Source organism: Dermochelys coriacea, chromosome 12 (assembly GCF_009764565.3).
Source record: "Dermochelys coriacea isolate rDerCor1 chromosome 12, rDerCor1.pri.v4, whole genome shotgun sequence".
NCBI classification, from domain to species: domain Eukaryota; kingdom Metazoa; phylum Chordata; order Testudines; family Dermochelyidae; genus Dermochelys; species Dermochelys coriacea.
In genome coordinates, this window is record NC_050079.1 from 11,166,833 (window position 1) to 11,188,649 (window position 21,817).

The 21,817-nt window shown below is 43.1% G+C and overlaps 1 protein-coding gene across 1 annotated transcript in view; it reads right to left on the minus strand.

The window, feature by feature from the left end:
- The window catches only part of LOC119840980 (galanin receptor type 1-like), a 39,761-nt gene extending 30,170 nt beyond the window's left edge, over positions 1 to 9,591 (minus strand). Inside the window, exons 1-2 of the mRNA XM_038367776.2 lie at positions 8,736 to 9,591; positions 6,863 to 6,928 (exon numbers count right to left, since the gene is read on the minus strand). Coding sequence (XP_038223704.1) covers positions 6,863 to 6,928; positions 8,736 to 9,437 — 768 coding nt within the window. The 5' untranslated portion in view covers positions 9,438 to 9,591. The remainder of the gene's footprint in view (positions 1 to 6,862; positions 6,929 to 8,735) is intronic.
- Between the last annotated feature and the right edge of the window lie 12,226 nt (positions 9,592 to 21,817).

Here is a 21,817-nt window from a genome sequence, read left to right on the forward strand (position 1 = left end):
CAGCTGGAATACTTGTTGGCAGGACCCCATCATCCCAGAAGGTGGCAGCTCCAAGGCAGTGTTCGGGCACCTCTGTGGGGTAGTGACACCTGCTCTGCCAGCACTTTTGGTGCCTATTGACAAAAACATCAGGTGACTTGGAAAAGCACATCTGATAAAGGGATAGGGATTGACTATAGGAACATAAGAACAGCCATACTGAGTCAGACCAAAGGTCCATCTAGACCAGTATCCTGTCTTCCAACAGTGACCAATGCCAGGTGTCCCAGAGGGAATGAACAGAACAGGTAATCATCAAGTTATCTGTCACTCATTCTCAACTTCTGGCAAACAGGGTAGGGACACCATCCCTGCCCATCCTGGCTAATAGCCATTGATGGACCTATCTTCCATGAACTTATTTAGTTCTTTTTTGAACCCTGTTATAGTCTTGGCCTTCACAAAATCCTCTGGCAGGGAGTTCCACAGGTTGACTGTGCATTGTGTGAAAAAATACTTACTTTTGTTTGTTTTAAACCTACTGCCTATTAATTTCATTTGGTGACCCCTAGATGGTGTGTTATGAGAAGGAGGAAATAACACTTCCTTTTTTACTTTCTCCACACCAGTCATGATTTTATAGTCCTCTATCATATCCCCTCTTAGTTGTCTCTTTTCTAAACTGAAAAGTCCCAATTTTATTAATCTCTCCTCATACAGAAGCCATTCTATATTCTTAATCATTTTTGTTATCCTTTTCTGAACCTTTTCCAATTCCAATATATCTTTTTTGAGATGAAGAGACCACATCTGCATGCAGCATTCAAGATGTGGTCATACCATGCATTTATATATCATAAATATATGATATTTTCTGTGTTATTCTCTATTCCGTTCTTAATGATTCCCGACATTGTGTTAGCTTTTTTGACTGCCGCTGCACATTGAGTGAATGATTTCAGAGAACTAGCCACAGTAACTCCAAGATCTCTTTCTTAAGTTGTAACAGTTATTTTAGACCCCATCATTTTATATATATAGTTGGGATTTTGTTTTCCAATGTGCATTACTTTGCATTTATCAACATTGAATTTCATCTGCCATTTTGTTGCCCAATCACCCAATTTTGTGAGATCCTTTTGTAGCTCTTCACAGTCTGTTTGGGACTTAACTGTCTTGAATAGTTTTGTATCATCTGCAACTCTTCCCCAATAAATTATGTTCATTTATGTGTCTGACAGTTTCGTTCTTTACTATAGTTTCAACCTGTTTGCCTGGTACTGAAGTCAGGCTTACTGGCCTGTAATTGCCGGATCACCTCTGCAGCCCTGTTTAAAAATTGGCGTCACATTAGCTATCCTCCAGTCATTTGGTTCAGAAGCTGATTTAAATGAGAGGTTACAAATTACAGTTAGTAGTTCCGCAATTTCACATTTGCATTCCTTCAGAACACTTGGGTGAATATCATCTGGTCCTCATGACTTATTACTGTTTAGTTTATCAATTTGTTCCAAAACCTCCTCTAATGACACCTCAATCTGGGACAGTTCCTCCAGATTTATCACCTAAAAAAAATGGCTCAGGTTTGGGAAACTCCCTTACATCCTCAGCTGTGAAGACTGATGCAAAGAATTCATTTAGTTTCTCCACAATCGCCTTATCGTCCTTGAGTGCTCCTTTAGCATCTCGATCGTCCAGTGGCCCCACTGGTTGTTTAGCAGTCTTCCTGCTTCTGATGTACTTAAACATTTTTTTTTCTATTACTTTTTGAGTCTTTGGCTAGCTGTTCTTCAAATTATTTTTTTGGCCTTCCTAATTATATTTTTACACTTCACTTGCCAGAGTTTATGCTCCTATGTTCCTCACTAGAATTTAACTTTCACTTTTAAAGGATGCCTTTTTTGTCTCTCACTGCTTCTTTTACTTTGTTGTTTAGCCACGGTGGCACTTTTTTGGTTTTCTTACCATGTTTTTTAATTTGGGGTATACATTTAAGTTGAGGCTCTATTATGGTGTCTTTAAAAAGTTTCCATGCAGCTTACAGGGATTTCATTTTTGGCACTGAACCTTTTAATTTCTGTTTAACTAACTTCCTCATTTTTGCATAGTCCCCCTTTCTGAAATTAAATGCGACAGTGTTGGGCTTTTGTGGTGTTTTCCCCACCACAGGGATGTTAAATTTAATGATATTAAACAAATGTTTGGAGAACTGCTTTTGCTGGATTCTAATACTGCCACAGTATTTATTGCTATAGCCGCAGCACTTTAGCTTAGGTCATCGTCTCTGTATTCTGATAACAGTAACTTGTAGTGAGCTAATAAATTGGACAATAATGCCTGCATTACTGGCTAGAGAAAGACAATATTGTGGTGGAAAGTATTAGAAGTACAAAGAGATGGAGGAACTCTTGGTAAAGTATCTTAATTTGATTTTCTTATCATCTTATATAAGTTACAGTGAACTGCCTTGAGTTATTCAAAATAGATAACAAAATCACTGAGTTCCAGTGAGCGCCTCATAAAATTATGGATCTGGTCCTGTCTCCTGTAGGTGGGCAATTCCACAGACAAAGTAGCTGAGATACTAATGTGTAAATATTAAAGCATGGGTGAACAGTTCAGCAGAGATTAATTTTAGGCAGGGTTAGGTAAGATCAATAAAAGATTGACTACTGGGAGCACACACACATCCAAAAATGGTGTAGATAGTGGACTTTAGATTAGCTCCAGAATCACTGTACAGAATAATTTCGTATATTCTGCTCCACACAATGGAATATTATGTAGTAAGTGCAGACTGAATAATGGTTCAATCTTGCCTCTGAATTGCCTAATTTTTGTTGCCTGAGATACTTAAACATGATTGCTGTATTCCTAACATCAAAAGCAACTTTCCGCCTGATGAATCCCAGAGAGTTTAACTTAGTGCACATAATACAGAGAAATCAGGTCACCCACACCACTGCACTGCAACCACCTCCTGGGTTAGACAGTTTAGGGCAGGAAGCTATTCAATTGACATGGCAGGGATATTTTTGTGACAAACAGCATGTAGCTATCCAAATGAGCGTTTGGCCAAGACATACAGGTTAATGCAGGAGTGGGCAAACTACGGCCCAGGGGCTGCATCCGGCCCTTCAGAGGTTTTAATCCAACCCTCAAGCTCCAGCCAGGGAGCGGGGTTGGGGGCTTGCCCCGCTCTGTGCATGCCGGGGCTTTGCATGGCTCCTGGAAGCAGCGGCATGTTCCCCCTCCGCCTCCTACACGTAGGGGCAGCCAGGAGGCTCCGCACTCTGCCCCCACAGCTCCAATTGGCTGGCAACTGCAGCCAATGGGAGCTGCAGGGGCGGAGCCTGCAGCCGGGGCAGCACACAGAGCCTCCTGGCTATGCCTCTGCATAGGAGACGGAGCGGGGACGTGCCACTGCTTCTGGGAGCTGTTTGAGGTAAGCGCTGCATGGAGCCTGCACCCATGACCCCCTCCTGAACCCCAAATCCCTGCCCCAGCCCTGAACCCCCTCCCGCCCTCCATACCCCTCTGATTGCACATTCTTTTTCAGAAAATATTTCAGTGACATCTATTTGTTTTTAACGGTTGCCCATCTATAAAGAAATCCTTCCACTTATTATAGGGATATTTGCCCCAATATCTAAAATCTTCCTTATTCAACATGGCTTTGAAAGCTCTATTATTTTTTATTTATTATTTATTTTATTTATTATATTTATTTTTGTTTGGTCAAGTACTTCACATATGTCCAACCAGTCAGTGCACTTTTAAGTAGTGGGCGATATTTCATTGGTGCCAGAATCTTGGGATAAGAGTCCAGCACACAATTATATGCCAGTGGGTTTTGCCATTTTCTATTCTATCTGTATTTGTGATGGATTTTCTCTGAGAAATCCATTCCTGTACCAGTCTAATGTGTGTCACCCTATAATATCTCTTGAAGTCTGGTAGCACCAGGACATTCTAGCCGTTCTGTTTTGATTCTTGGTTTCCAGTTTGAGCACAGGAATCTTCGAATAGGTTTTTCAAAAAATGTCCTGACTAATTTTTGGGAGGTGTAAAGGGAACCTTGGAAAAAAGAGACAAGACCCTGAGCAGGATATTCATTTAAAATGCACAATTCTATCTGTCAAAGTCAATGGTAATGCCTACCTTTCAAGCCTTTTTAAATATTTTTCATTAATGACTCAATATTTAGTCCCCACCCCCACACTTAAGGTGATTAAAATTACATATTTAGTCATTAAAGTATCATCCACTACTTTTCTGTGGGGATTTATAATTTATTGGGTATCTTCTGAACCCCAGGAATAGTATCTGATCTGGAGTAGTTTAGTCTGTATCGATTCCTAACCAAAAGCTTTGATTATTTCTTGTGATACTAGCCAACTTTTATTTATATCTTGTATAAAAAGCATAAGCGTAATGAAATTTTGTTTTCTGTTCCCAGAAAACTGATTGCCTGAATTTCTTCACTGCCCCTCAAATAATAAGAGTGATACGGGACACCCTTGTCTTGTTTCTCTGTAGAATGGTATCAGTGCAGCCTTTTTAATATTTCCCCAAATACATGCTATAGGATTTTTGTAGTTTTCAATCCACTTCTGAAAGTGTTCCCCAAAATCAAATATTTCTAAACAAAAATGGGTGTTCTACCAAGTTAAAAGCCTTTTCTGCATCCATAGTTAGAATGCAGGCTTCTTTATTAGCACTCTTGGAAACCTATATCACATATAGGAATTTTCTATGTTATTTAAGGGTTTGGGGGAGGGTTAGCTCAGGTGTTTGAGCATTGGCCTGCTAAAACCACGGTTGGGAGTTCAATCCTTGAAGAGGCCATTTAGGGATCGGGGCAAAAATTGGGGATTGCTCCTGCTTTGGGCAGGGGTTTGGACTAGATGACCTCCTGAGGTCCCTTCCAACCCTGATATTCTATGATTCTAAGCCCCTATTTTGTTTAGATATCAAAACTATATCTGCTTGATAGAAGGTATTTGGTAAGCACTCTATTGCCCAGGAAGACTGAAATAAATTTTCAGTCCCTCCCACCCCACCCCCCACTGTTCCTCAGATATTCTTGTTAACCGCTGGAAATAGCCTACCTTGCTTGTCACCATGAAAGGTTTTCCTCCTTTTCCCCCACTGCTGCTGGTGATGGCTTATCTTAAGTGATCACTCTCCTTACATTGTGTATGATAAACCCATTGTTTCATGTTCTCTGTGTGTGTATATCAATCTCCCCTCTGTATTTTCCACCAAATGCATCCGATGAAGTGAGCTGTAGCTCACAAAAGCTTATGCTCTAATAAATTTCTTAGTCTCTAAGGTGCCACAAGTACTCCTTTTCTTTTTGCGAATACAGACTAACACGGCTGCTACTCTGTACTCTTTTATTGTGTGTCAATCTGGGCATTTTAAAATCCTGCAATACATGCTCCCAGTTCTTCCATGCTTGCATATTTGCTAGTATTTTTCTCTCAGGAATATTCCACTAGCACTTTGTTAAGAACCCTTGTTTTTTGGAGTATTCCATTTTTTGTCCTTAAGGCTGTTCTGGATTTTCTGTTGGAAATTGGTCTGACTAGTAATCTGTCAGATTTGTTCCCTCATTCATAAAGCCTTTGGTGGCAAATAAGAGAGCTGTCTGTTTTTCTTCCCTGTTATCAGTGCTTTTAAATCCTCTTTTTGCATTCTTCATCTCTTGGTGTAAATCTGCATTATTAGTCAAATAATATTGCTTCTGCAAACGATAAATTTGCTCCGAAAAGTCTACCTGTTTTTGCTTATGTCTTTCTTTTCTTATGAGATAATGTGTCCCCTTATTCGGATTTAAAGGCCTCCCACCTAGTTTCCAGGGATATATCCTATAAGGAATTATTCTTAATATAATTATCAGTATGGGTTCCTGTGCTCCTCCAAGCAGAATGGATCTCCCACTCACTCCATCCTCAGCTTTCTGACAGGAGAACAAAGACTGTCTCCTGCTGCTGCAGCACCAATGAATTCAGAAGGAAGGAGAGGGACAGAGTCCTGTCAGGTCTAATGTTATTTCTCCCCCCCACCCCACCCCCCACTGTTCCTCAGACGTTCTTGTTAACTGCTGGTAATGGCCCACCTTGATTATCACCATAAAAGGTTTTCCTCCTCCCCCCCACCCCTTCCTGCTGGTAATAGCTCATCTTAAATGATCACTCTCCTTACAGTGTGTATGATAAAACCCATTGTTTCATGTTCTCTGTGTGTGTATATAAATCTCCCCACTGTATTTTCCACCGAATGCATCCAATGAAGTGAGCTGTAGCTCACGAAAGCTTATGCTCTAATAAATTTGTTAATCTCTAAGGTGCTACAAGTACTCCTTTTCTTTTTACGAATACAGACTAACAGGGCTGCTACTCTGAAACCTGTCAGGTCTGCAACTCTGCCGCTCCTTGCAATCCTCTCCAGGAACCCAGGGGGAGGATGGGCCACCCATTCATTTCTCCTTTCAGCTTCCCAGCGAATTAAGAGAGCTTGACTCCTGCTACTGACTTTTCAGTGAATTCCAGGAAGGAGGGAGGCAGGTGAAGCCAGAGCCCTGCACTGTGTATAGCCCAGCAGTGAGGCATCTGAGCATCCCATTCACCTACATAAATGCTGACAGTGTCACTTCAGTGGGTGAATGAAGTTCAGCTGAACTTCCCTGCTCCTGCCCCTTCCACTCTTTTCTCACCTGTGCTCCTGGACTGCCCCCAGTCTAATCACAGATATAGCATATAGAGCCATTAGTCAGTTTAAAGATCTGTCATACGCAGTACATTATATTCAGGATATGATAGAAATAAAGTTTATAATTAATTGCTTCCACAGACTTAAGGAAGTGCTTTTATTTTACCTTTTTCTTTGATCTCTCCGACTTCTTGGAAATGTTCTTCACTTTTTTATGAAGATGATATAAAACCTAAAAAAATAATAATAATTTAGCAGTAGACACCATATGCACAAATGCTATTACAGGCTGTGTGTGTTTGTCTATGGACTTGCAGCTTGTAGAAACATTTAAGAATGAAAAGAACTGATTTGCAAAGATGTTAGAGTTCAACAAAAGTCTATTTCAATGCTTTGTTAAATACATTTTGAAATTTTCAGCTCCAGATTTTAACCCTTAAGGTTTCTTCTAAAAGCTTGTTTCCTGGGGAAAATTATGAAAAAAGCTAAGATTGGACAAGGAGTTGCTCATTATACATAAACAGCATGATCCAAAGCTTGTTGACGTCCATGGCAGTGTTTTCATCATCTTTGATGGACTTTGGATCAGGTTAACTCAACTACATTTATAAGTCCCATCAAGATGTAACATGGTCAGTGCCCCACTGTCAGTTCTGCATCCAGTCAGTATAGGGCACTTACTGCATAACTATTAACTGGGCACTCTGAAACTTGAATTTAAAGTTACTTATCTAGGTCTGGTCTACTCTAGAAAATTAGGTCAGTTTCACTACGTCGGTTAGGGGTGTGAAAAATCCACACTCCTGAGCTGCGCTGTTAAGCCGATTTAAGTCCCCAGATAGTGCTAGGTCGATGGAAGACTTCATCCATTGACTTAGCTATTGCCTCTTGGAGAGGTGGATTACCTACCCTGAGGGGAGAACCCCTCTCGCTGGTGTAGGTAGAGTCTACACTGAGCTGCTACGGCAGCTGTAGCATTTTAAGTGTAGACATACCTGTAGGTTCTGACTTCAAAGAGATGCAGGACTATAAAAAACAAAACAAACCAACAAACTATTAAGATGATAATTTCCATTCAGTGCTCTAACAGAATTTAAATTAACCTTCAAAAACACAATTACAGCAGTGCTGTAACCAGGTAATTATTATACTCTGGCTATTGGAGCCAGGAGACTAATGTACCTAAATCAATTATTTATAAGAAAATCCATCTATTAAATGTCATTCGCATGCCATTTGCCAGTACACACACCATAAGCAATGAACTGGAAAGAAACCAGCATCAATTTAAGCTATCATAGGGGAAGCTAAGCACTTTATTGAAAGATTGTATATTAGGGCTTTTTTTCCTCACACACACAGGGACAGAGATTAGAGATTTCATTATAAACACAGTAGAAGAGTTAAGGCCTCTTTCTAATGTAAATCCTATTACTGAAATTTCAAGCATACATTTTAAAAGAAGATTTGTTATACTGGTAGAATATTCAGTTAATCTTAAAGGGACAGCAACTTAAGTCACTTTTATTGGAAGCGTTACCTAATACTGTAGCTTAACAGTCTGAGAAAAAGTATCTTAATAGTATTTCCCTTTTTTGTGGGTCTTGCTCAGCAACACAGGGAGGAACATTTTACAAAAGTAGGAAAACGATTGTAAAGCTACAAGAATCAGCATGGGAGTTGGGGTGGCTGGTAAGGGATAAGTCTCTGTCAATCCCAGAGAAGGTGTATGTGGGGTTTGTTTCAGTCCCCTCACCCATCAATCCTGGGGAGGGAATAGGCAAATAAATATTTGGAGATCTGTTATGTTACCCCAATTTTGCCCACTTCCCTCTTTTCACCCACTTCCACCCTGGTGTGGAATTGGTATCCTCAGCTTTAGGAAAGGAACAAGGAGTGGTGGGGGTTATTTCCATCCGTCGGGAATATGGGGTGGATAGATTGATCATGAGTCCTGGCGTAGGAAGTAAGGGAAACTGGCAATTTTGGAACCCCTTATAAGACCGCCACCCACCTCCCCCTTCTCTCCCTTCACCCACCTTGGCATAGCAGCAGGTAATGAGCACCAGGGGCAGCAGGTACCCCACCACCAGGATGGTCACCTTGTAGGTTTGCTTGGCAGCTGAATCATCAGCCCACTGCTCCCAGCAGAAGGAGCTGTTGGGTGCCTGCTGGTGGCCACTTATGAGGGCCTGGTGCTGGGCTACAGGGATGGCAATGAGCAGTGACAGCAGCCAGATGATGCCCACGCCCAGGGAGGCATTGCGTTTGCTGCGGATGCAGGGCGAGCGCTTGGCGTGCACCACAGCGATGTATCTGTCCACAGACATGGCCACCAGGGTGAAGATGCTGACGAGCATGGTTGCCATGGCCAGGTAGTGAACCCACTTGCAGAAGAAGGCGCCGAAGACCCACTCAGGCAGGGAGTAAATGGTGGCTTGGAAGGGGACGCAGAAGAGCAGGAATGAGAAATCTGCAATGCTCAGGTTGAGGATGAAGATGTTGGTGGCGCTGCGTGAAGGGCGTCCCCCGGATCGGATTCGCCCCAGCACCACTAACACCAGTGTGTTCCCCACCATGCCCAGCATGAAGATCAGCCCGAAGAGCACAGGCACAATCACCACCTCTGGGCCGCCCCCGGACACTTGCAGCCAACACACTGAGGTGCCTGTCCAGTTAGCCCCGACGCTGCACTCAGTGCTGTTAGCCCCAGGAGACAGTACAGCCTCCTCCACCTCCATGGAGCCAGGGCAGGTACAGGGGAGAGACTGGATCCTTGGGGGTGCCTGCTAGGGGCCACACCCAGTGCCCACAGTGGCGCTCTGTCTGAGTTATTTGGTGCTCAGTGGCCCTGCTTGAAAGAGCTCCCTCCTTCTGGGGTGTCTCTGCCTGGACTCTTTCTCCAGGGGGTGAAGAGAATGTAGGTTCCTCCAGTTGCAGTGTTTGGGCTCCTGGGGGGCTTCTTCTCTGGGGATCTGTTCAGGCTCTCTGACCCAGCTCCTGGGTGCTGTTGACAGTGCAGGGGGCTCAGCAGCAGCTGGCGGCGGTGCTGGTGGTGATGTGCTAGAAGCAGAGGGACTAGAGAATGGAGCACATGCCAGAGGGGCTGCAGATGCACTGGAAGCTTTGAGTGCAATCCGCGCTGCTCCAGCTCCTCTGCTCCACTCCTCCCCTCTCCACCCACACTTATCCAGCTGCCGCCCCCCTTCCGTCCCCAGCTGCGCTCACAGCAATGGAGCTAAGTTAACAGGGGAGACGTCCGGGCCCTGATTCCTTTAAAGGAGAAGCCCCGGACTCCTCCACCCCAGCAGGCATGCATGTGAGGAAGGGGGAGGACAGCAAAGATGAGTTCTGATTTAAAGAGGCTGATCCAACAGCAGCTGCACAGGGAAAGTCTGTATGGCTCTCCCAAGAAGAAGAGCTGGGGAGCACCTGTTGCAAGGACAGGGAAAGAGGTAAGAGCAGGATTTTATAGCTGTAAAACCTGGATTCTGCCAGCTATCCCCCCCCCTCCAGCCCTTAAATTGCCCTATCAAAAGGGAAGGGATTTACCTGATACCAGTGCACAAACTATTTGGACCTTGCTGCATCCTGGCAGGAGTGCAGCAAAAACCCAGAATAAGCAGCTGGCTTCTGACAGTTCTTGGATGCTCACAAAATTCTAACACCTAAACAGAGCATAGGTATAACTGCTCCTAGTGCAAACAAATTCAGACCTCACAACAGGGTCTCAAAAGTCTGGAAGCATGGAGCACCTTTTGTTTGATGGCCCAAATTCTGGTTCTCCATATAGGCAGTGGAAATTGTGGTTAAAATTTTTGTTCTGTCCATTAGGATCCAGCACTGCCTGCACCCCATGGATAGTACATACAGGATCTCCTGCACAATGCAACACAGACGTGCCAGCATGGCAGGCTCGTGCTGGAGTTAATGGCAACTTGATTTCACTGGGAGAAGGATGGGGTCCCTTAGTTTCTAGGAGTGTTAACTGTTGCAGTTTAGAACTTGCTTTGCTGGCTTGTCTCTAATAAATTACTGAGCTCATATTGGGAAACCTGATGCCCCCACAGTGAAATGCTAGATCAATCAGGAATTAAGTTCCCAATGACATTTAATTGGTGTTATTCGGAACCAGGGAAACTTGTTCCTTATCCTTAATACCAATGGGAAGAGTCCATGATTAGTATGAGTTTCCCCTCAAAGGAGTATCTATGCCCGAGAAGCAGATATGGAGTTCTGCAAAACGCCACTGCACTGAAGGATCAACTAACAGTGGCAGCCCATGGCATAGTCCTGCTATCTTTTGGGGCATACTATTAGAATCAGAATAGCAATATAGCAATATAACAGGTTACAGGGAGTTGAGAAGCAGTTTATTCTCAAGTGTATACATGAGGAGAGGTAAATGCCTGAGCAGCTATGAGGCAGTTCAGCTATGTGAATGAAACGCCTCAAAAAGTGATTGTGTTTAATTTGAGTGGTACAGTTTTTCCCATGTATTGATTTCTATAAGTGTGTAAAAAATCTTGAGTTTCAACATGAAGGACCCCGTCCTACAGTGCTTTTCTGAGCAATCCGTAAAGGATGTGCTCATTAGCAGCACTATAATAGAGTAAACAATTCCTTAATTATAAAAGGTGCTTGATGTTAATATTAGCATTTATTGTACAAAAGAAATTTTAAATGGGTGCTAAAGCAATTGATGTTTGTTTTAGGATGAAGGGTCTTCAGTTCAGCAGATTTAAACCTTGCAATCATTTCCTAGGAGCTAGATACCTGATACAAGGGATGTTTTAAAGATGAGTAAATCAGACATGGAAAAGATCTCAAGTTACTTGTCCTGCAGTCTATTCTATTGGATTGTTCCCTTTGTATTTTATGGCTTTGTCCATTCTAATTTTAAATCACCCAAGAGCTAGGCTTTCTGCTTCTCTTCAGAATAAAAGATGATTTTGTTAGGATATTTTTCTGATAATTCCTCAGGGTTTTTTTGTTTGATTTCATCCCATCTGTCACAGTTATAGGGGTAACTGCACCCCTTTTTGGGTTGACTGCATCTCCTCAGGTGTTATGTAAAGGCATAAGGCCCATCTTAATGGAATTTTGCCATTTCCCACTTCTAGACTGGTCCGAGGACATCCACAGTTCTTACCCTGCAGGTCCAACTGAGTTTGGAAATCTGTAATTCTCCCCTCTGGGAGCCGGACCAGTGGTACTCGGAGATCAGACAGCTGTCTTAAAACAAAAGACGTGTTTGTTTTAGCAGTAGGAACAAAGCTTTTGGAGAAAGATGCTTTAAAAACAAGAAAAGGTGTGCTGGAGGGGACTTGAGGGAGCCCCTGCTGCAGAGGTGCTGGAACACTTTGTACAGTGGGGGTGCTGAGAGCCATTGAACCAAACTGTAAATCTTGTATATGATGGAAACCACTTCAAGCCAAGGAGTGCAGCACCCCCAGCATCCTAGTTCCAGCACCTATACCCCCAGTCACAACAATGCATACAACATTAAGAAGGGGAAAAGCAGCATGCCTGTGTTTAAAAAGTAGTAAAAATTGAGATCATATTGGTAGCTTTCATGCAGCCTGTGAATAAGAGTAAAGAATCATTTTCCTAGTATGTGAATGTTAATAGGAGTAACATCTCCTAATTACATGGAATATGAGGTACCTAACAAACCACTTTTTAATTGATGGCTGTGGTTAAATTGATGGCTGTACATTAGCACTTTAAGCCTCCAGACTCTTGGAAAAACACTTGTAATATAATGACAAGCTATTGTCCTCTCTGTTATGCTCTACTTGCTTTCTCTGGGAAAGATAAATCCCTATTAAAGGGCCTTGATAAATTCCCCCTAGTCCTGCTAAGGGGTTATTTAATTTAAAATCCAGTTTTAAGAAAGAGGTTTTAAATTAGGAAAAATTGCTGAGATTTCAACCCTTCAAGCTTTTTATTAATGACAATTGGCAGTAGAATTGATTTTCCCCCCTCACCCCCCATTATTGCAAGAGGTTATCATACAAGGGCAAGGTAAGACAGCAGAGTTGAGGCAGTATTGCTTCTGAGTGACAGTAGTTTTATTTTTTTACTGAAGTCATATAACTTGGCCCATCTTTTCTCAAACTGTTAAGTTAATCAGACACTGGCATGAAGTTTCATTAATAGTATAGCTGATTATAGAATTGAAATAAATGTATTTTGCATTGGCTGTTTGGATATGTTTACACAGCAGCTAGGAACAAGCCTCTGGCTCCCACACTGGGTAGACAGACTTCTGCTAGCTTGGCTTGAGTTAGCGCACTAAAAAGAGCAGTGTGGATATTGCGATTCTGGCACAGACTCAGGCTAGCCACCCAAACTCAGACCCAACTCAGGGTTGTCTTGAGAGCCAGAGCTGGTTTCTGAGCTGTAATGTCCACATGACTATTTTTAGCATGCTAGCTGGAGCCTGTCCATGGGGGCTAGAAGGTATGCTTCCAGCTGCAGTGTGTACCCTTTGAGTTGCTTACACACTGTAGGAGATATTGGCAGATGGCAAGTCTTACTACGTCCACACATGAAGGGCAAAATACTTGCCTGTTTATTGTGTAGTGTTATAGTTTGGGTTAATTCTCACTGAAACTGATGGGTAGAACAGCCACCCTTCATTTGGGGTAGATTAAGAGACAGTTAAACTCCTTCATGGAACCACCTAGCTGAAACAAGAACATCCTCTGCTCAGTACACAGGCAAATGTTACTGCCCAAAACAATGTCCTATGCAGTGCGCATGGAGGGTGAGGGGTTTCTCTGGGTATTGTTATGTGAAGGTTTGTGGCGGTGAAGGTGAGGCAGAAAGAAACATTCAAAAACCAGTCAGAGAACACTTCAATCTCTCTGGTCACTTGATTACAGACTTGAGAGTGGCTATTCTTCAACAAAAAAAACTTCAAAAACAGACTCCAACGAGAGACTGCTGAATTGGAATTAATTTGCAAACTGGATACAATTAACTTAGGCTTGAATAGAAACTGGGAGTGGATGGGTCATTACACAAAGTAAAACTATTTTCCCATGTTATTTCCCCCCGTCCCCACCCCCCACTGTTCCTCAGACGTTCTTGTCAACTGCTGGAAATGGCCCACCTTGATTATCACCACAAAAAGTTTTCTTCTCCCCCCGCCTTTGCTGGTAATAGCTCATCTTAAGTGATCATTCTCCGACCCACCACTCTCACAGATCTTGGGAGACAGGCCAGTCCTTGCTTACAGACAGCCCCCCAACCTGAAGCAAATACTCACCAGCAACCACACACCACACAACAGAACCACTAACCCAGGAACCTATCTTTGCAACAAAGCCCGTTGCCAACTCTGTCCACATATCTATTCAGGGGACACCATCATAGGGCCTAATCACATCAGCCACACTAGCAGAGTCTCATTCATCTGCGCATCTACCAATGTGATATATGCCATCATGTGCCAGCAATGCCCCTCTGCCATGTACATTGGTCAAACTAAATGAGTATGGTAACACCCATTGTTTCATGTTCTCTGTGTGTGCATATAAATCTTCCCACTGTATTTTCCACCGAATGCATCCGATGAAGTGGGCTGTAGCTCACGAAAGCTTATGCTCAAATAAATGTGTCAGTCTCTAAGGTGCCACAAGTCCTCCTTTTCTTTTTGCAAATACAGACTGACACGGCTGCTACTCTGAAAGCAAGACCAGAGAAGCGGAGAGAAGGAAGCAACAGCCAGCCACAGAAGCTCTGGAAGTATGACACTAAGGCCTGGTCTACATGGGGGGGAGGGGGAGGGAGGAGGGGATTGATCTAAGTTACGCAACATGCTGGACAACAGGGGAGGCAGCAGAGTGTCCCTTGCACCCCCACAGCCCATTGTGATTGGACGTCATTCATCCCGCTGGACTTGGTACCAGCAGCAGGGTGCCAGCTGTAGGGTCTCCTGGCAGCCACCACAGGCTGCTGTGTCACCTGTTGAGTCTGCAACCTCTGCTTCCACCAGTGCCTATTCTCTACCCCTTCCCTCCACCCCAATGCTGGTTCTCACTCAGCCACATGGAGGAACTCTGTGTGTGTGTGTGTATCGGGGGAGAGGGGGTGTCAGACTTAGTGCCCAACCCAGGAGGGTTGGGGTGCTGGGAGAGCTGGGGCTTTTGGGGAGCTGAATGGGGTTGATAGGACAGAGCTAATCTGTTTATCTCTGCTCTGTCTAAGGGTTTATCCTGCTGCCCATCATCATAGTATCTGGGTTCTCCCATGTAAAATCAGCATCAGGAACTAGCTCCCCAGTGCCTTCACTGACTCTCCAGCACTTCTCTCCTTATGCAGTCAGAACTCTGCTTGAGGTAGGTTTTTAAGATTTGGGGGGATTTTTGGGAGGAGGGAATAAAAGGGCTGTTCATATTGTGAGTGTCACTTATGGTGGAAAGGCTTTCTCAGAGAGGATGGCTCTGCAAGGTTCCTAAAGATGCTCTGGATTCTTCTCATCTCCTCTGCAAGTTGGATCTGTAGCCCATCCACTTGACTGAGAACACTTTGCCCCAGCTAACATCTTTCATCCTGGGCAGTGGTGGTGCCAGACATAAGCAGACTAAGCAATGGCTTAGGGACCCAAGCTGCTCAAGGAGCCTCCGATTTAGTATTACACCCAAAATACCATTTGTCTTGTTTAATGTGGATATTTTAACAGGTGTGTTAGCATATTTTTTGGTTTGTGGAAATAATGCAATTAGTGTATTGGGGGCGGGGGTGAAGGTCAGAGGGGTCCTGATAATATTCTTGTTTGGGGCCCTCATTGGGCTGGCACTACTTCTGATCCTGGGTGTTGTGATCTTCATTGTACCAGAGAGCTGGCCTAAGAGGACATGGGCTGATGGGGCTAATGCCGACCTTTGGCAACCCTAGTATGTTTCCCCTGCCCAGTAACCATTCCCTCAGCCTCCTCTGGTTATCCCATCTGTAGGATGCAAGGGATAAGGTTTTGCCTCCCTTCACCTGCTCCTATTGCTCTGGGAAGCCCTGAAGGAGAAATAGAGCCTCAATATGACAACTTTCACCAGCATGAAATACACAGTTCTACCAAAATTGATATTTGTGGTCATTTGCAAATTTGTAAATGTTACTTTGTAAAGTTAATTGTAAAGGCTACTTTGTAAAGCTAAAATTGTAAAGGCTAATTATGGGTCTTGTAGACAAGAACCTTTCACAGCAACGTCAATAAAACACAAACTTAACTTTATGCACGGCTATACAAATATCAAATCAGTCTGAACTTGAGAAACAAGGAACTAGTTTAGAAGCAGCAAGTGCTAAAAGTGATTATCATAAGAACTCTAATTATGGAAGAGTAGTGTCTGCCCTTTGTGTCAACATTGGTATGAGAAGGATGTAGTAATAATAATAATAAAGGCTCATTGTTGGGAGCTGTGGGCCCGGTGAGTTATAAGGGATTATGTAAAAATAACGAGGAGTCCAGGTGCCACAAGGACTCCTCGTTATTTTTGCTGATACAGACTAACATGGCAACCACTCTGAAAAGGGATTATGTGATAGAGGAGAACCAGATGGACTGTTTGCTTGAACCCTTGGTAACATACAGGTTTTTTAAAAAACACTAGTTAATTCATAAAGTGTAAAACTGGTTTCAAAGTGTCAACTGGACTTCACTGAAAAATACTTCCTATTTTCTTAATTTTTTTTTTTTTGCTAAAAATGTAACATGCTGACTGAACAACAGTGGTCACAATTAGATAATGATTTTTGGTCAAATATTTTCATTCCACTTGTAAAATCATGTCCCTGCTCTTGCCTAATTCCAAGTGTCTGCAACTGTTTTGTGTTGATTGTTCGATGAAAGAACAGAGCCAGTGTTGTTTGGAACTGAGCGACAGCCTTTTATGCACTATTCAGCTTAATTGTAGAAAAGACAGTAATGTGTCACCATCCAGTCACTGAGCTAGCTTCAGTGCTAAGTAAGGTCACTGAGAATTAAATACCAGACAGTGGGGAAATGAGAACTAGCAGTGCCATCAAATTAGCAAGACAGCCATTGCCTGAATACATTAAATTATGCCTGGAATTTATTGATGCATTAACTGAAGCAAATAGTCTTCCCTCAATTGCTGTATAAATAAATCTCATTAGACTTCCAAATTTGGAAGTGACTAATTACAGCGCTCTGTAACAAGCCTATCATTTCAGTGGAGTGCATGTTTTAAGTGCCCAATCTTGTAGGCCCTTCCTGAGCACTCTCAATAGCTCATGCAGGTACCATTGTAGTCAAGAGATTGCAGAAATCAGAACCTAAAGTGGGAGCCAAATGTAAGTTTTGGCCCTAAACTCATAGATCCTGTAAACCTTATTTATTAGTAGTATCATTCAGTTCGGGGGGGCTCTCATGTGAGTAGGACTAATAACAGTGTGTAGCAGTTGCAATGTCAGGTGTTAGGGCTTCAATAACAAGTCATGAGCCAGTAAGTTAAACTTGGATGAGGTAGGAGAAACTTAAGTTCTGAGTAATTATTTTATACAAGTTTTTATATGTGCCTAAGAACTAAAACTTTGTGAGGGGGAAAAAACTTAATCTTTTCAATGAGATCTGACCTGAACTCTAATTTTTCAGCTACTTCTTTGCACAATTATTACTCTTAGCTCTTCTGTCTTCCTGCATTGGCGAATCCTCTAATTACACATATAAAGAGGCCTTAGCATGTCAATCCCTTGTCCTCTCTGCACACTGAATTTTCATGGGTTAGGGGACGTAACTGACCTGTAACTGTCTTAGAGATCTGACAGGCTGTCCAGACTTTCAAGCCTTGTGAAGAACCATCTTTTAGGCCTGTGCCTCCCTGTCTGTAGTTCTACAAGAAGAATCACTAATAGCTGTGTGAAGATTCTGATCTACCCTGCTGATTGACCCTGGGGGCCTCCAACTCTTATTCCAGATGAACTTTACCTAGAACCATGATTTAACTATGCTTGTCATGTGTATACTGTTATTTGCATAAACACAAATTGATCATGGAAATGAGTCAGTCCCTAAATTCTGCTAAAGTGGTTGACCGTGACCCTCTGCTATAATTAATTAATTCCACCAATTGACTGCTGGTTACTTAAAGTACCCAGTCTGCTACAAGCAGTTAATTTTAAAGACTAAATCTTCTGATTTAAAACTTCTAATTTAAAACATGTAAAATTGGTTTGTTTTCTCAGGGGAAAATCAGCAATTAGTCAAGGCAAAATGCAAATCTTGTTTGCATAAATTTCTCATTTTTCAAGGAGGTTAATCATATTGTAAAATCTATTCCCTGCTTTGCCTATTTCGCCACTAATTGTTTCAAAATTCTGGTCACATAGGACTGGAAGGGATCTTGAGAGGTCATCTAGTTCAGTCCCTTGCACTCATGGAAGGACTAAGTATTATCTAGACCATCCCTGCCAGGTGTTTGTCTAACCCAGGGGAGGGAAACCTTGGCCCGTGGTCTGGATCCGAGCTATCAGGGCTTTCAATCCGGCTCATGGGATTGCCAGCCCAGTGGTGCAATGGGTCTAAGGCAGGCTCCCTGCCTGCCCTGACCCCATGCCACTCTTGGGAGCGGCCAGCACCACGTCCTTGCAGCCTCTGGGAGTGGGTGGGGAGCAGAGGGCTCCATGTGCTGCCCTCACCTGCAGGCACCATCTCCTGCAGCTCCCATTGGCTGGGAACGGGGACCCGCAGCCAATGGGAGCTTCAGGGAGCTCAACACGGGTGTGTGGCCGGGATGGCGCACGTGGGGGGGAAACGCAAAAACGGCGGTGGCCCCAGTCGCATCTGCCTCCCAGGCACGGTGGGAACAGAGGAAAACCCCGGATCCCTGGTTGTAGCACTGTAGACATGCTTTTCAGTATCAGGCAAATACAAGAAAAATGTATTTAACAAAACATGAGTCTTTTCAGTGTTTTCATTGATCTGACAAAAGCATTTGATACAGTCGATAGAGAAGGATTTATGAATGATTCTCAGCAAACTTGGTTGCCCACCAAAATTGCTAAAGATCATTCATTTATTTCATGAGGGTATGCAAGGCCAGGTACTTTTTAATGGAGATCTCACTGACTCCTTTCCTATTTCAAATGGAGTCAAACAAGGAGAATTGGTGCAAGGACACCAGAATCAAGGCCACCCCAGAAATCGCTCCAAGGACAACATCAAGAACAGCATACACTTTGGTGCAATAAAACCGGATGATCTTGAGAAGGCTGCGTTAAATAGATCAGCATGGCTACACATAAAACTCAGAGCTTTCCAAGCCTTTGTAGAGGACACAAATAATCGATTGTCAGCTGCAAGGGAAAAGCAGTCATACTACTGCTATAACGAACAAGATGCTCACCAATGACTTTGTCTGCCCAATTTGCTCATGAGCATGCATGTCATGTTTTGGAGGTCAGTCACTCCAGAATCTACAAAAAGAGAGAGCATGAAAATGTTATCATTGAACTGACGGACTACAAACACATACCTTGCATCTAAAATATTTGTTAATATATATACCAACTAGTTGCGTATTATTATTATTATTAATTTGATTCAGCACAAGATGGAAGCAAATGTTTGCTTAGATTTTTCAGGAACTATGTTGTGTTGTGGAAGTTGGAGGCAAACTTAAGACTGGTGATGTGATAATCCTTTTGTTAGATGCCCAGGTATTGTGCTGGTGTGAGCAACATAGATGCCCAGATAAATAGAAGTAGTGATGCTATTAAAGTTTCACTTAAAGTGCTGAGGTTCTCCCTTCACTTGTGATTCTGACGTCTGCACCAGCTTCCTGGCATGGCCTGGCCTGAATGTTGCCCTTTGGTCAGTGCAGGTGCACTTGAGCTTGAAGTGGAGGCTCAGACTCAGTCAGTATTGACTCCAGAGCAGGACTGTAGTGGGGCAGTCACCCCAGCCATGAAAAGGTTAAAAGCCAGCCCCGGCAGAGGGCTGGGGCTGAAAGCCAATAGGAAAAGGCAGGGAGGTAGCCACTCAGGGCCAGGCTGGGCCCTATAAAAGAGCTGCAGGGCCAGAAGGCATGTCAGTCTCACTCCAGTCATGGAGTGAGAAGGACCTAGCTGCCTGGGAGCACAGGGTACCTGGGGGCAGAGCCAATACCCTGGTTTGCATGAAGGTATTGGAATCGGAGTAAAGTGCTGGGGAAGGGCAAGAGGGGCTGGGGAGCTCCAGTCTGGCAACTCCCCAGGCTGAGACCTTGTTTAAGGCCTAAGCAGGTACTGGGGCTGCAGAGGTGCAGCCTGGGGATAGCCAGAGGCAGCTGGTCCAACCCCCTTGCCAGTGATGAGTGGCCTTCACAGACTGCAGTTTGCACCAGAGAAAGGGGGCTAGATAATGAGTGGCAGTAGCCACTGAGGTGAGGTAGGCTTAGAGGGTTTGGGGTTCCCCTGGGAGGGGAGACCCAGAGTGTGGGGGTACTGTAGTGGGCAGAACCCCAAGGGAAAGAGGCACTAAAGTCTGGGAGGGATACAGGGCCTGAGCCAGGAGAGACACCGGCCAGCAGGAGGCACTCTGAGGCTGGAATTGAGCTAATTCCTGGATGACCAGCAGGAGGTGCCGTGGCGGTGAGTCGGCGATCTGATGCCCAGATAAATAGAAGTAGTAGAATAATGGACTTTTTCAGATAGCTTCAGCAGTGATGAAAACCACAGCGGGTCCATAACATCTGCTTTAGTTGAGACAACCACGGCAAAAGGTTTTAAGTCTTTTGTGGTAATTTGTCAGGTGTATTTTTTCCTATTCACATAGCTACAGTTTGAGCAAAAACATCTTTCCTGCTTGTGTTCTGGGCTTCCATTCCTGGATTAATTTGGAAATCATGAAACTAAGTGCGTATATTGAGTTAGGCCATAGTACTAGCACTAATATATGGTACTGAAGAGCGTCCGCTATCCCATTCCTCTGTTAAAACTTCCCTTTCTTGCAACAGGATATATCCTGGCAACTGTCTGTCTTTGAAACATCATAAAATTCTGTACTAACTCCACTAAATAAGTGATGGGCTTTTACCATGTAACTAATCCTTTTATTCAATTTTTCTAGATAATACTACAATATGCCACTTAAGGCAAAAAGATACAGATATAAGTGGTCACACTGTGGTTTAATGGCTTCTGCACTGAAAAGTTACCATGGTGATTATCTCTGCTACATTTAAGAGGGAGCTTTGCTTACAATGGACCCACTGCAATTTTCTTTTCATTTTCCTATTCATGTTACTGGCGAGTAAAGTAACCTATTTCTATACATTACTAGGTAATGCACAGATGATGAGGTACCTCAGAAGTAATGTAGACACTGCATAGCGGTGAATTTTGTTGACCCAAAAAAGACCCCCACCCCACAAACATACATAATCATAAATTAAAATCTTTTAAAGTCTGAAATCTGTAACATAATCTTAACTATGCTGTTGTGCAAAAACTCCTATTTAGTGCACATTAACCCACTTTTATACATAATTCCCATTATAAGAGCACAGGTCTGTTTCATCTAATATTTAGAACAGTAGTTATCAGAGCTGTCTGACTTTTCACTGTGTGTTATCTGAATTTTATCCTGAACTGGATGAATAATTTTTTGTTTATGACAAATTTTTACCTTATTTGCTGCAGGCTATAAATCATGGTGTGACTTGTCAGACCATTCCAGCTCCCTGATTCAGTCAGTGAAACTTTCCAAATAGGAGAATAACAAATGACTTCCTGCACAAATACCCTTGTTTGCATGAAGGTATTGGAATCAGTGTAAAGACCAGCCATTTCCAAACACCTGTGTGAAAAATTTGTGTGAATAGCTAATCAAATGGTACCAACATGAAACCAATGAATCATGTGGAAATTGAATGACAGTTCATGAACAGCTTTGAAATAGTGAAATAATCCAGTAAGAATATATTCCTAAATGGAGGATTTGCCTGATGTTTTAGCTATATCATGCCATCTTGTGGGTCACAACCAAATATAAATAATACTTCATAGTTTTTGATAGTGATCTGGCCAAATAAGGGATATCCCTTTTTGTTTTATCCTTTCTATGTTCTTTCCACTCCAAATCCTATGAAATGCATTAGCTCAATTTTTTAAA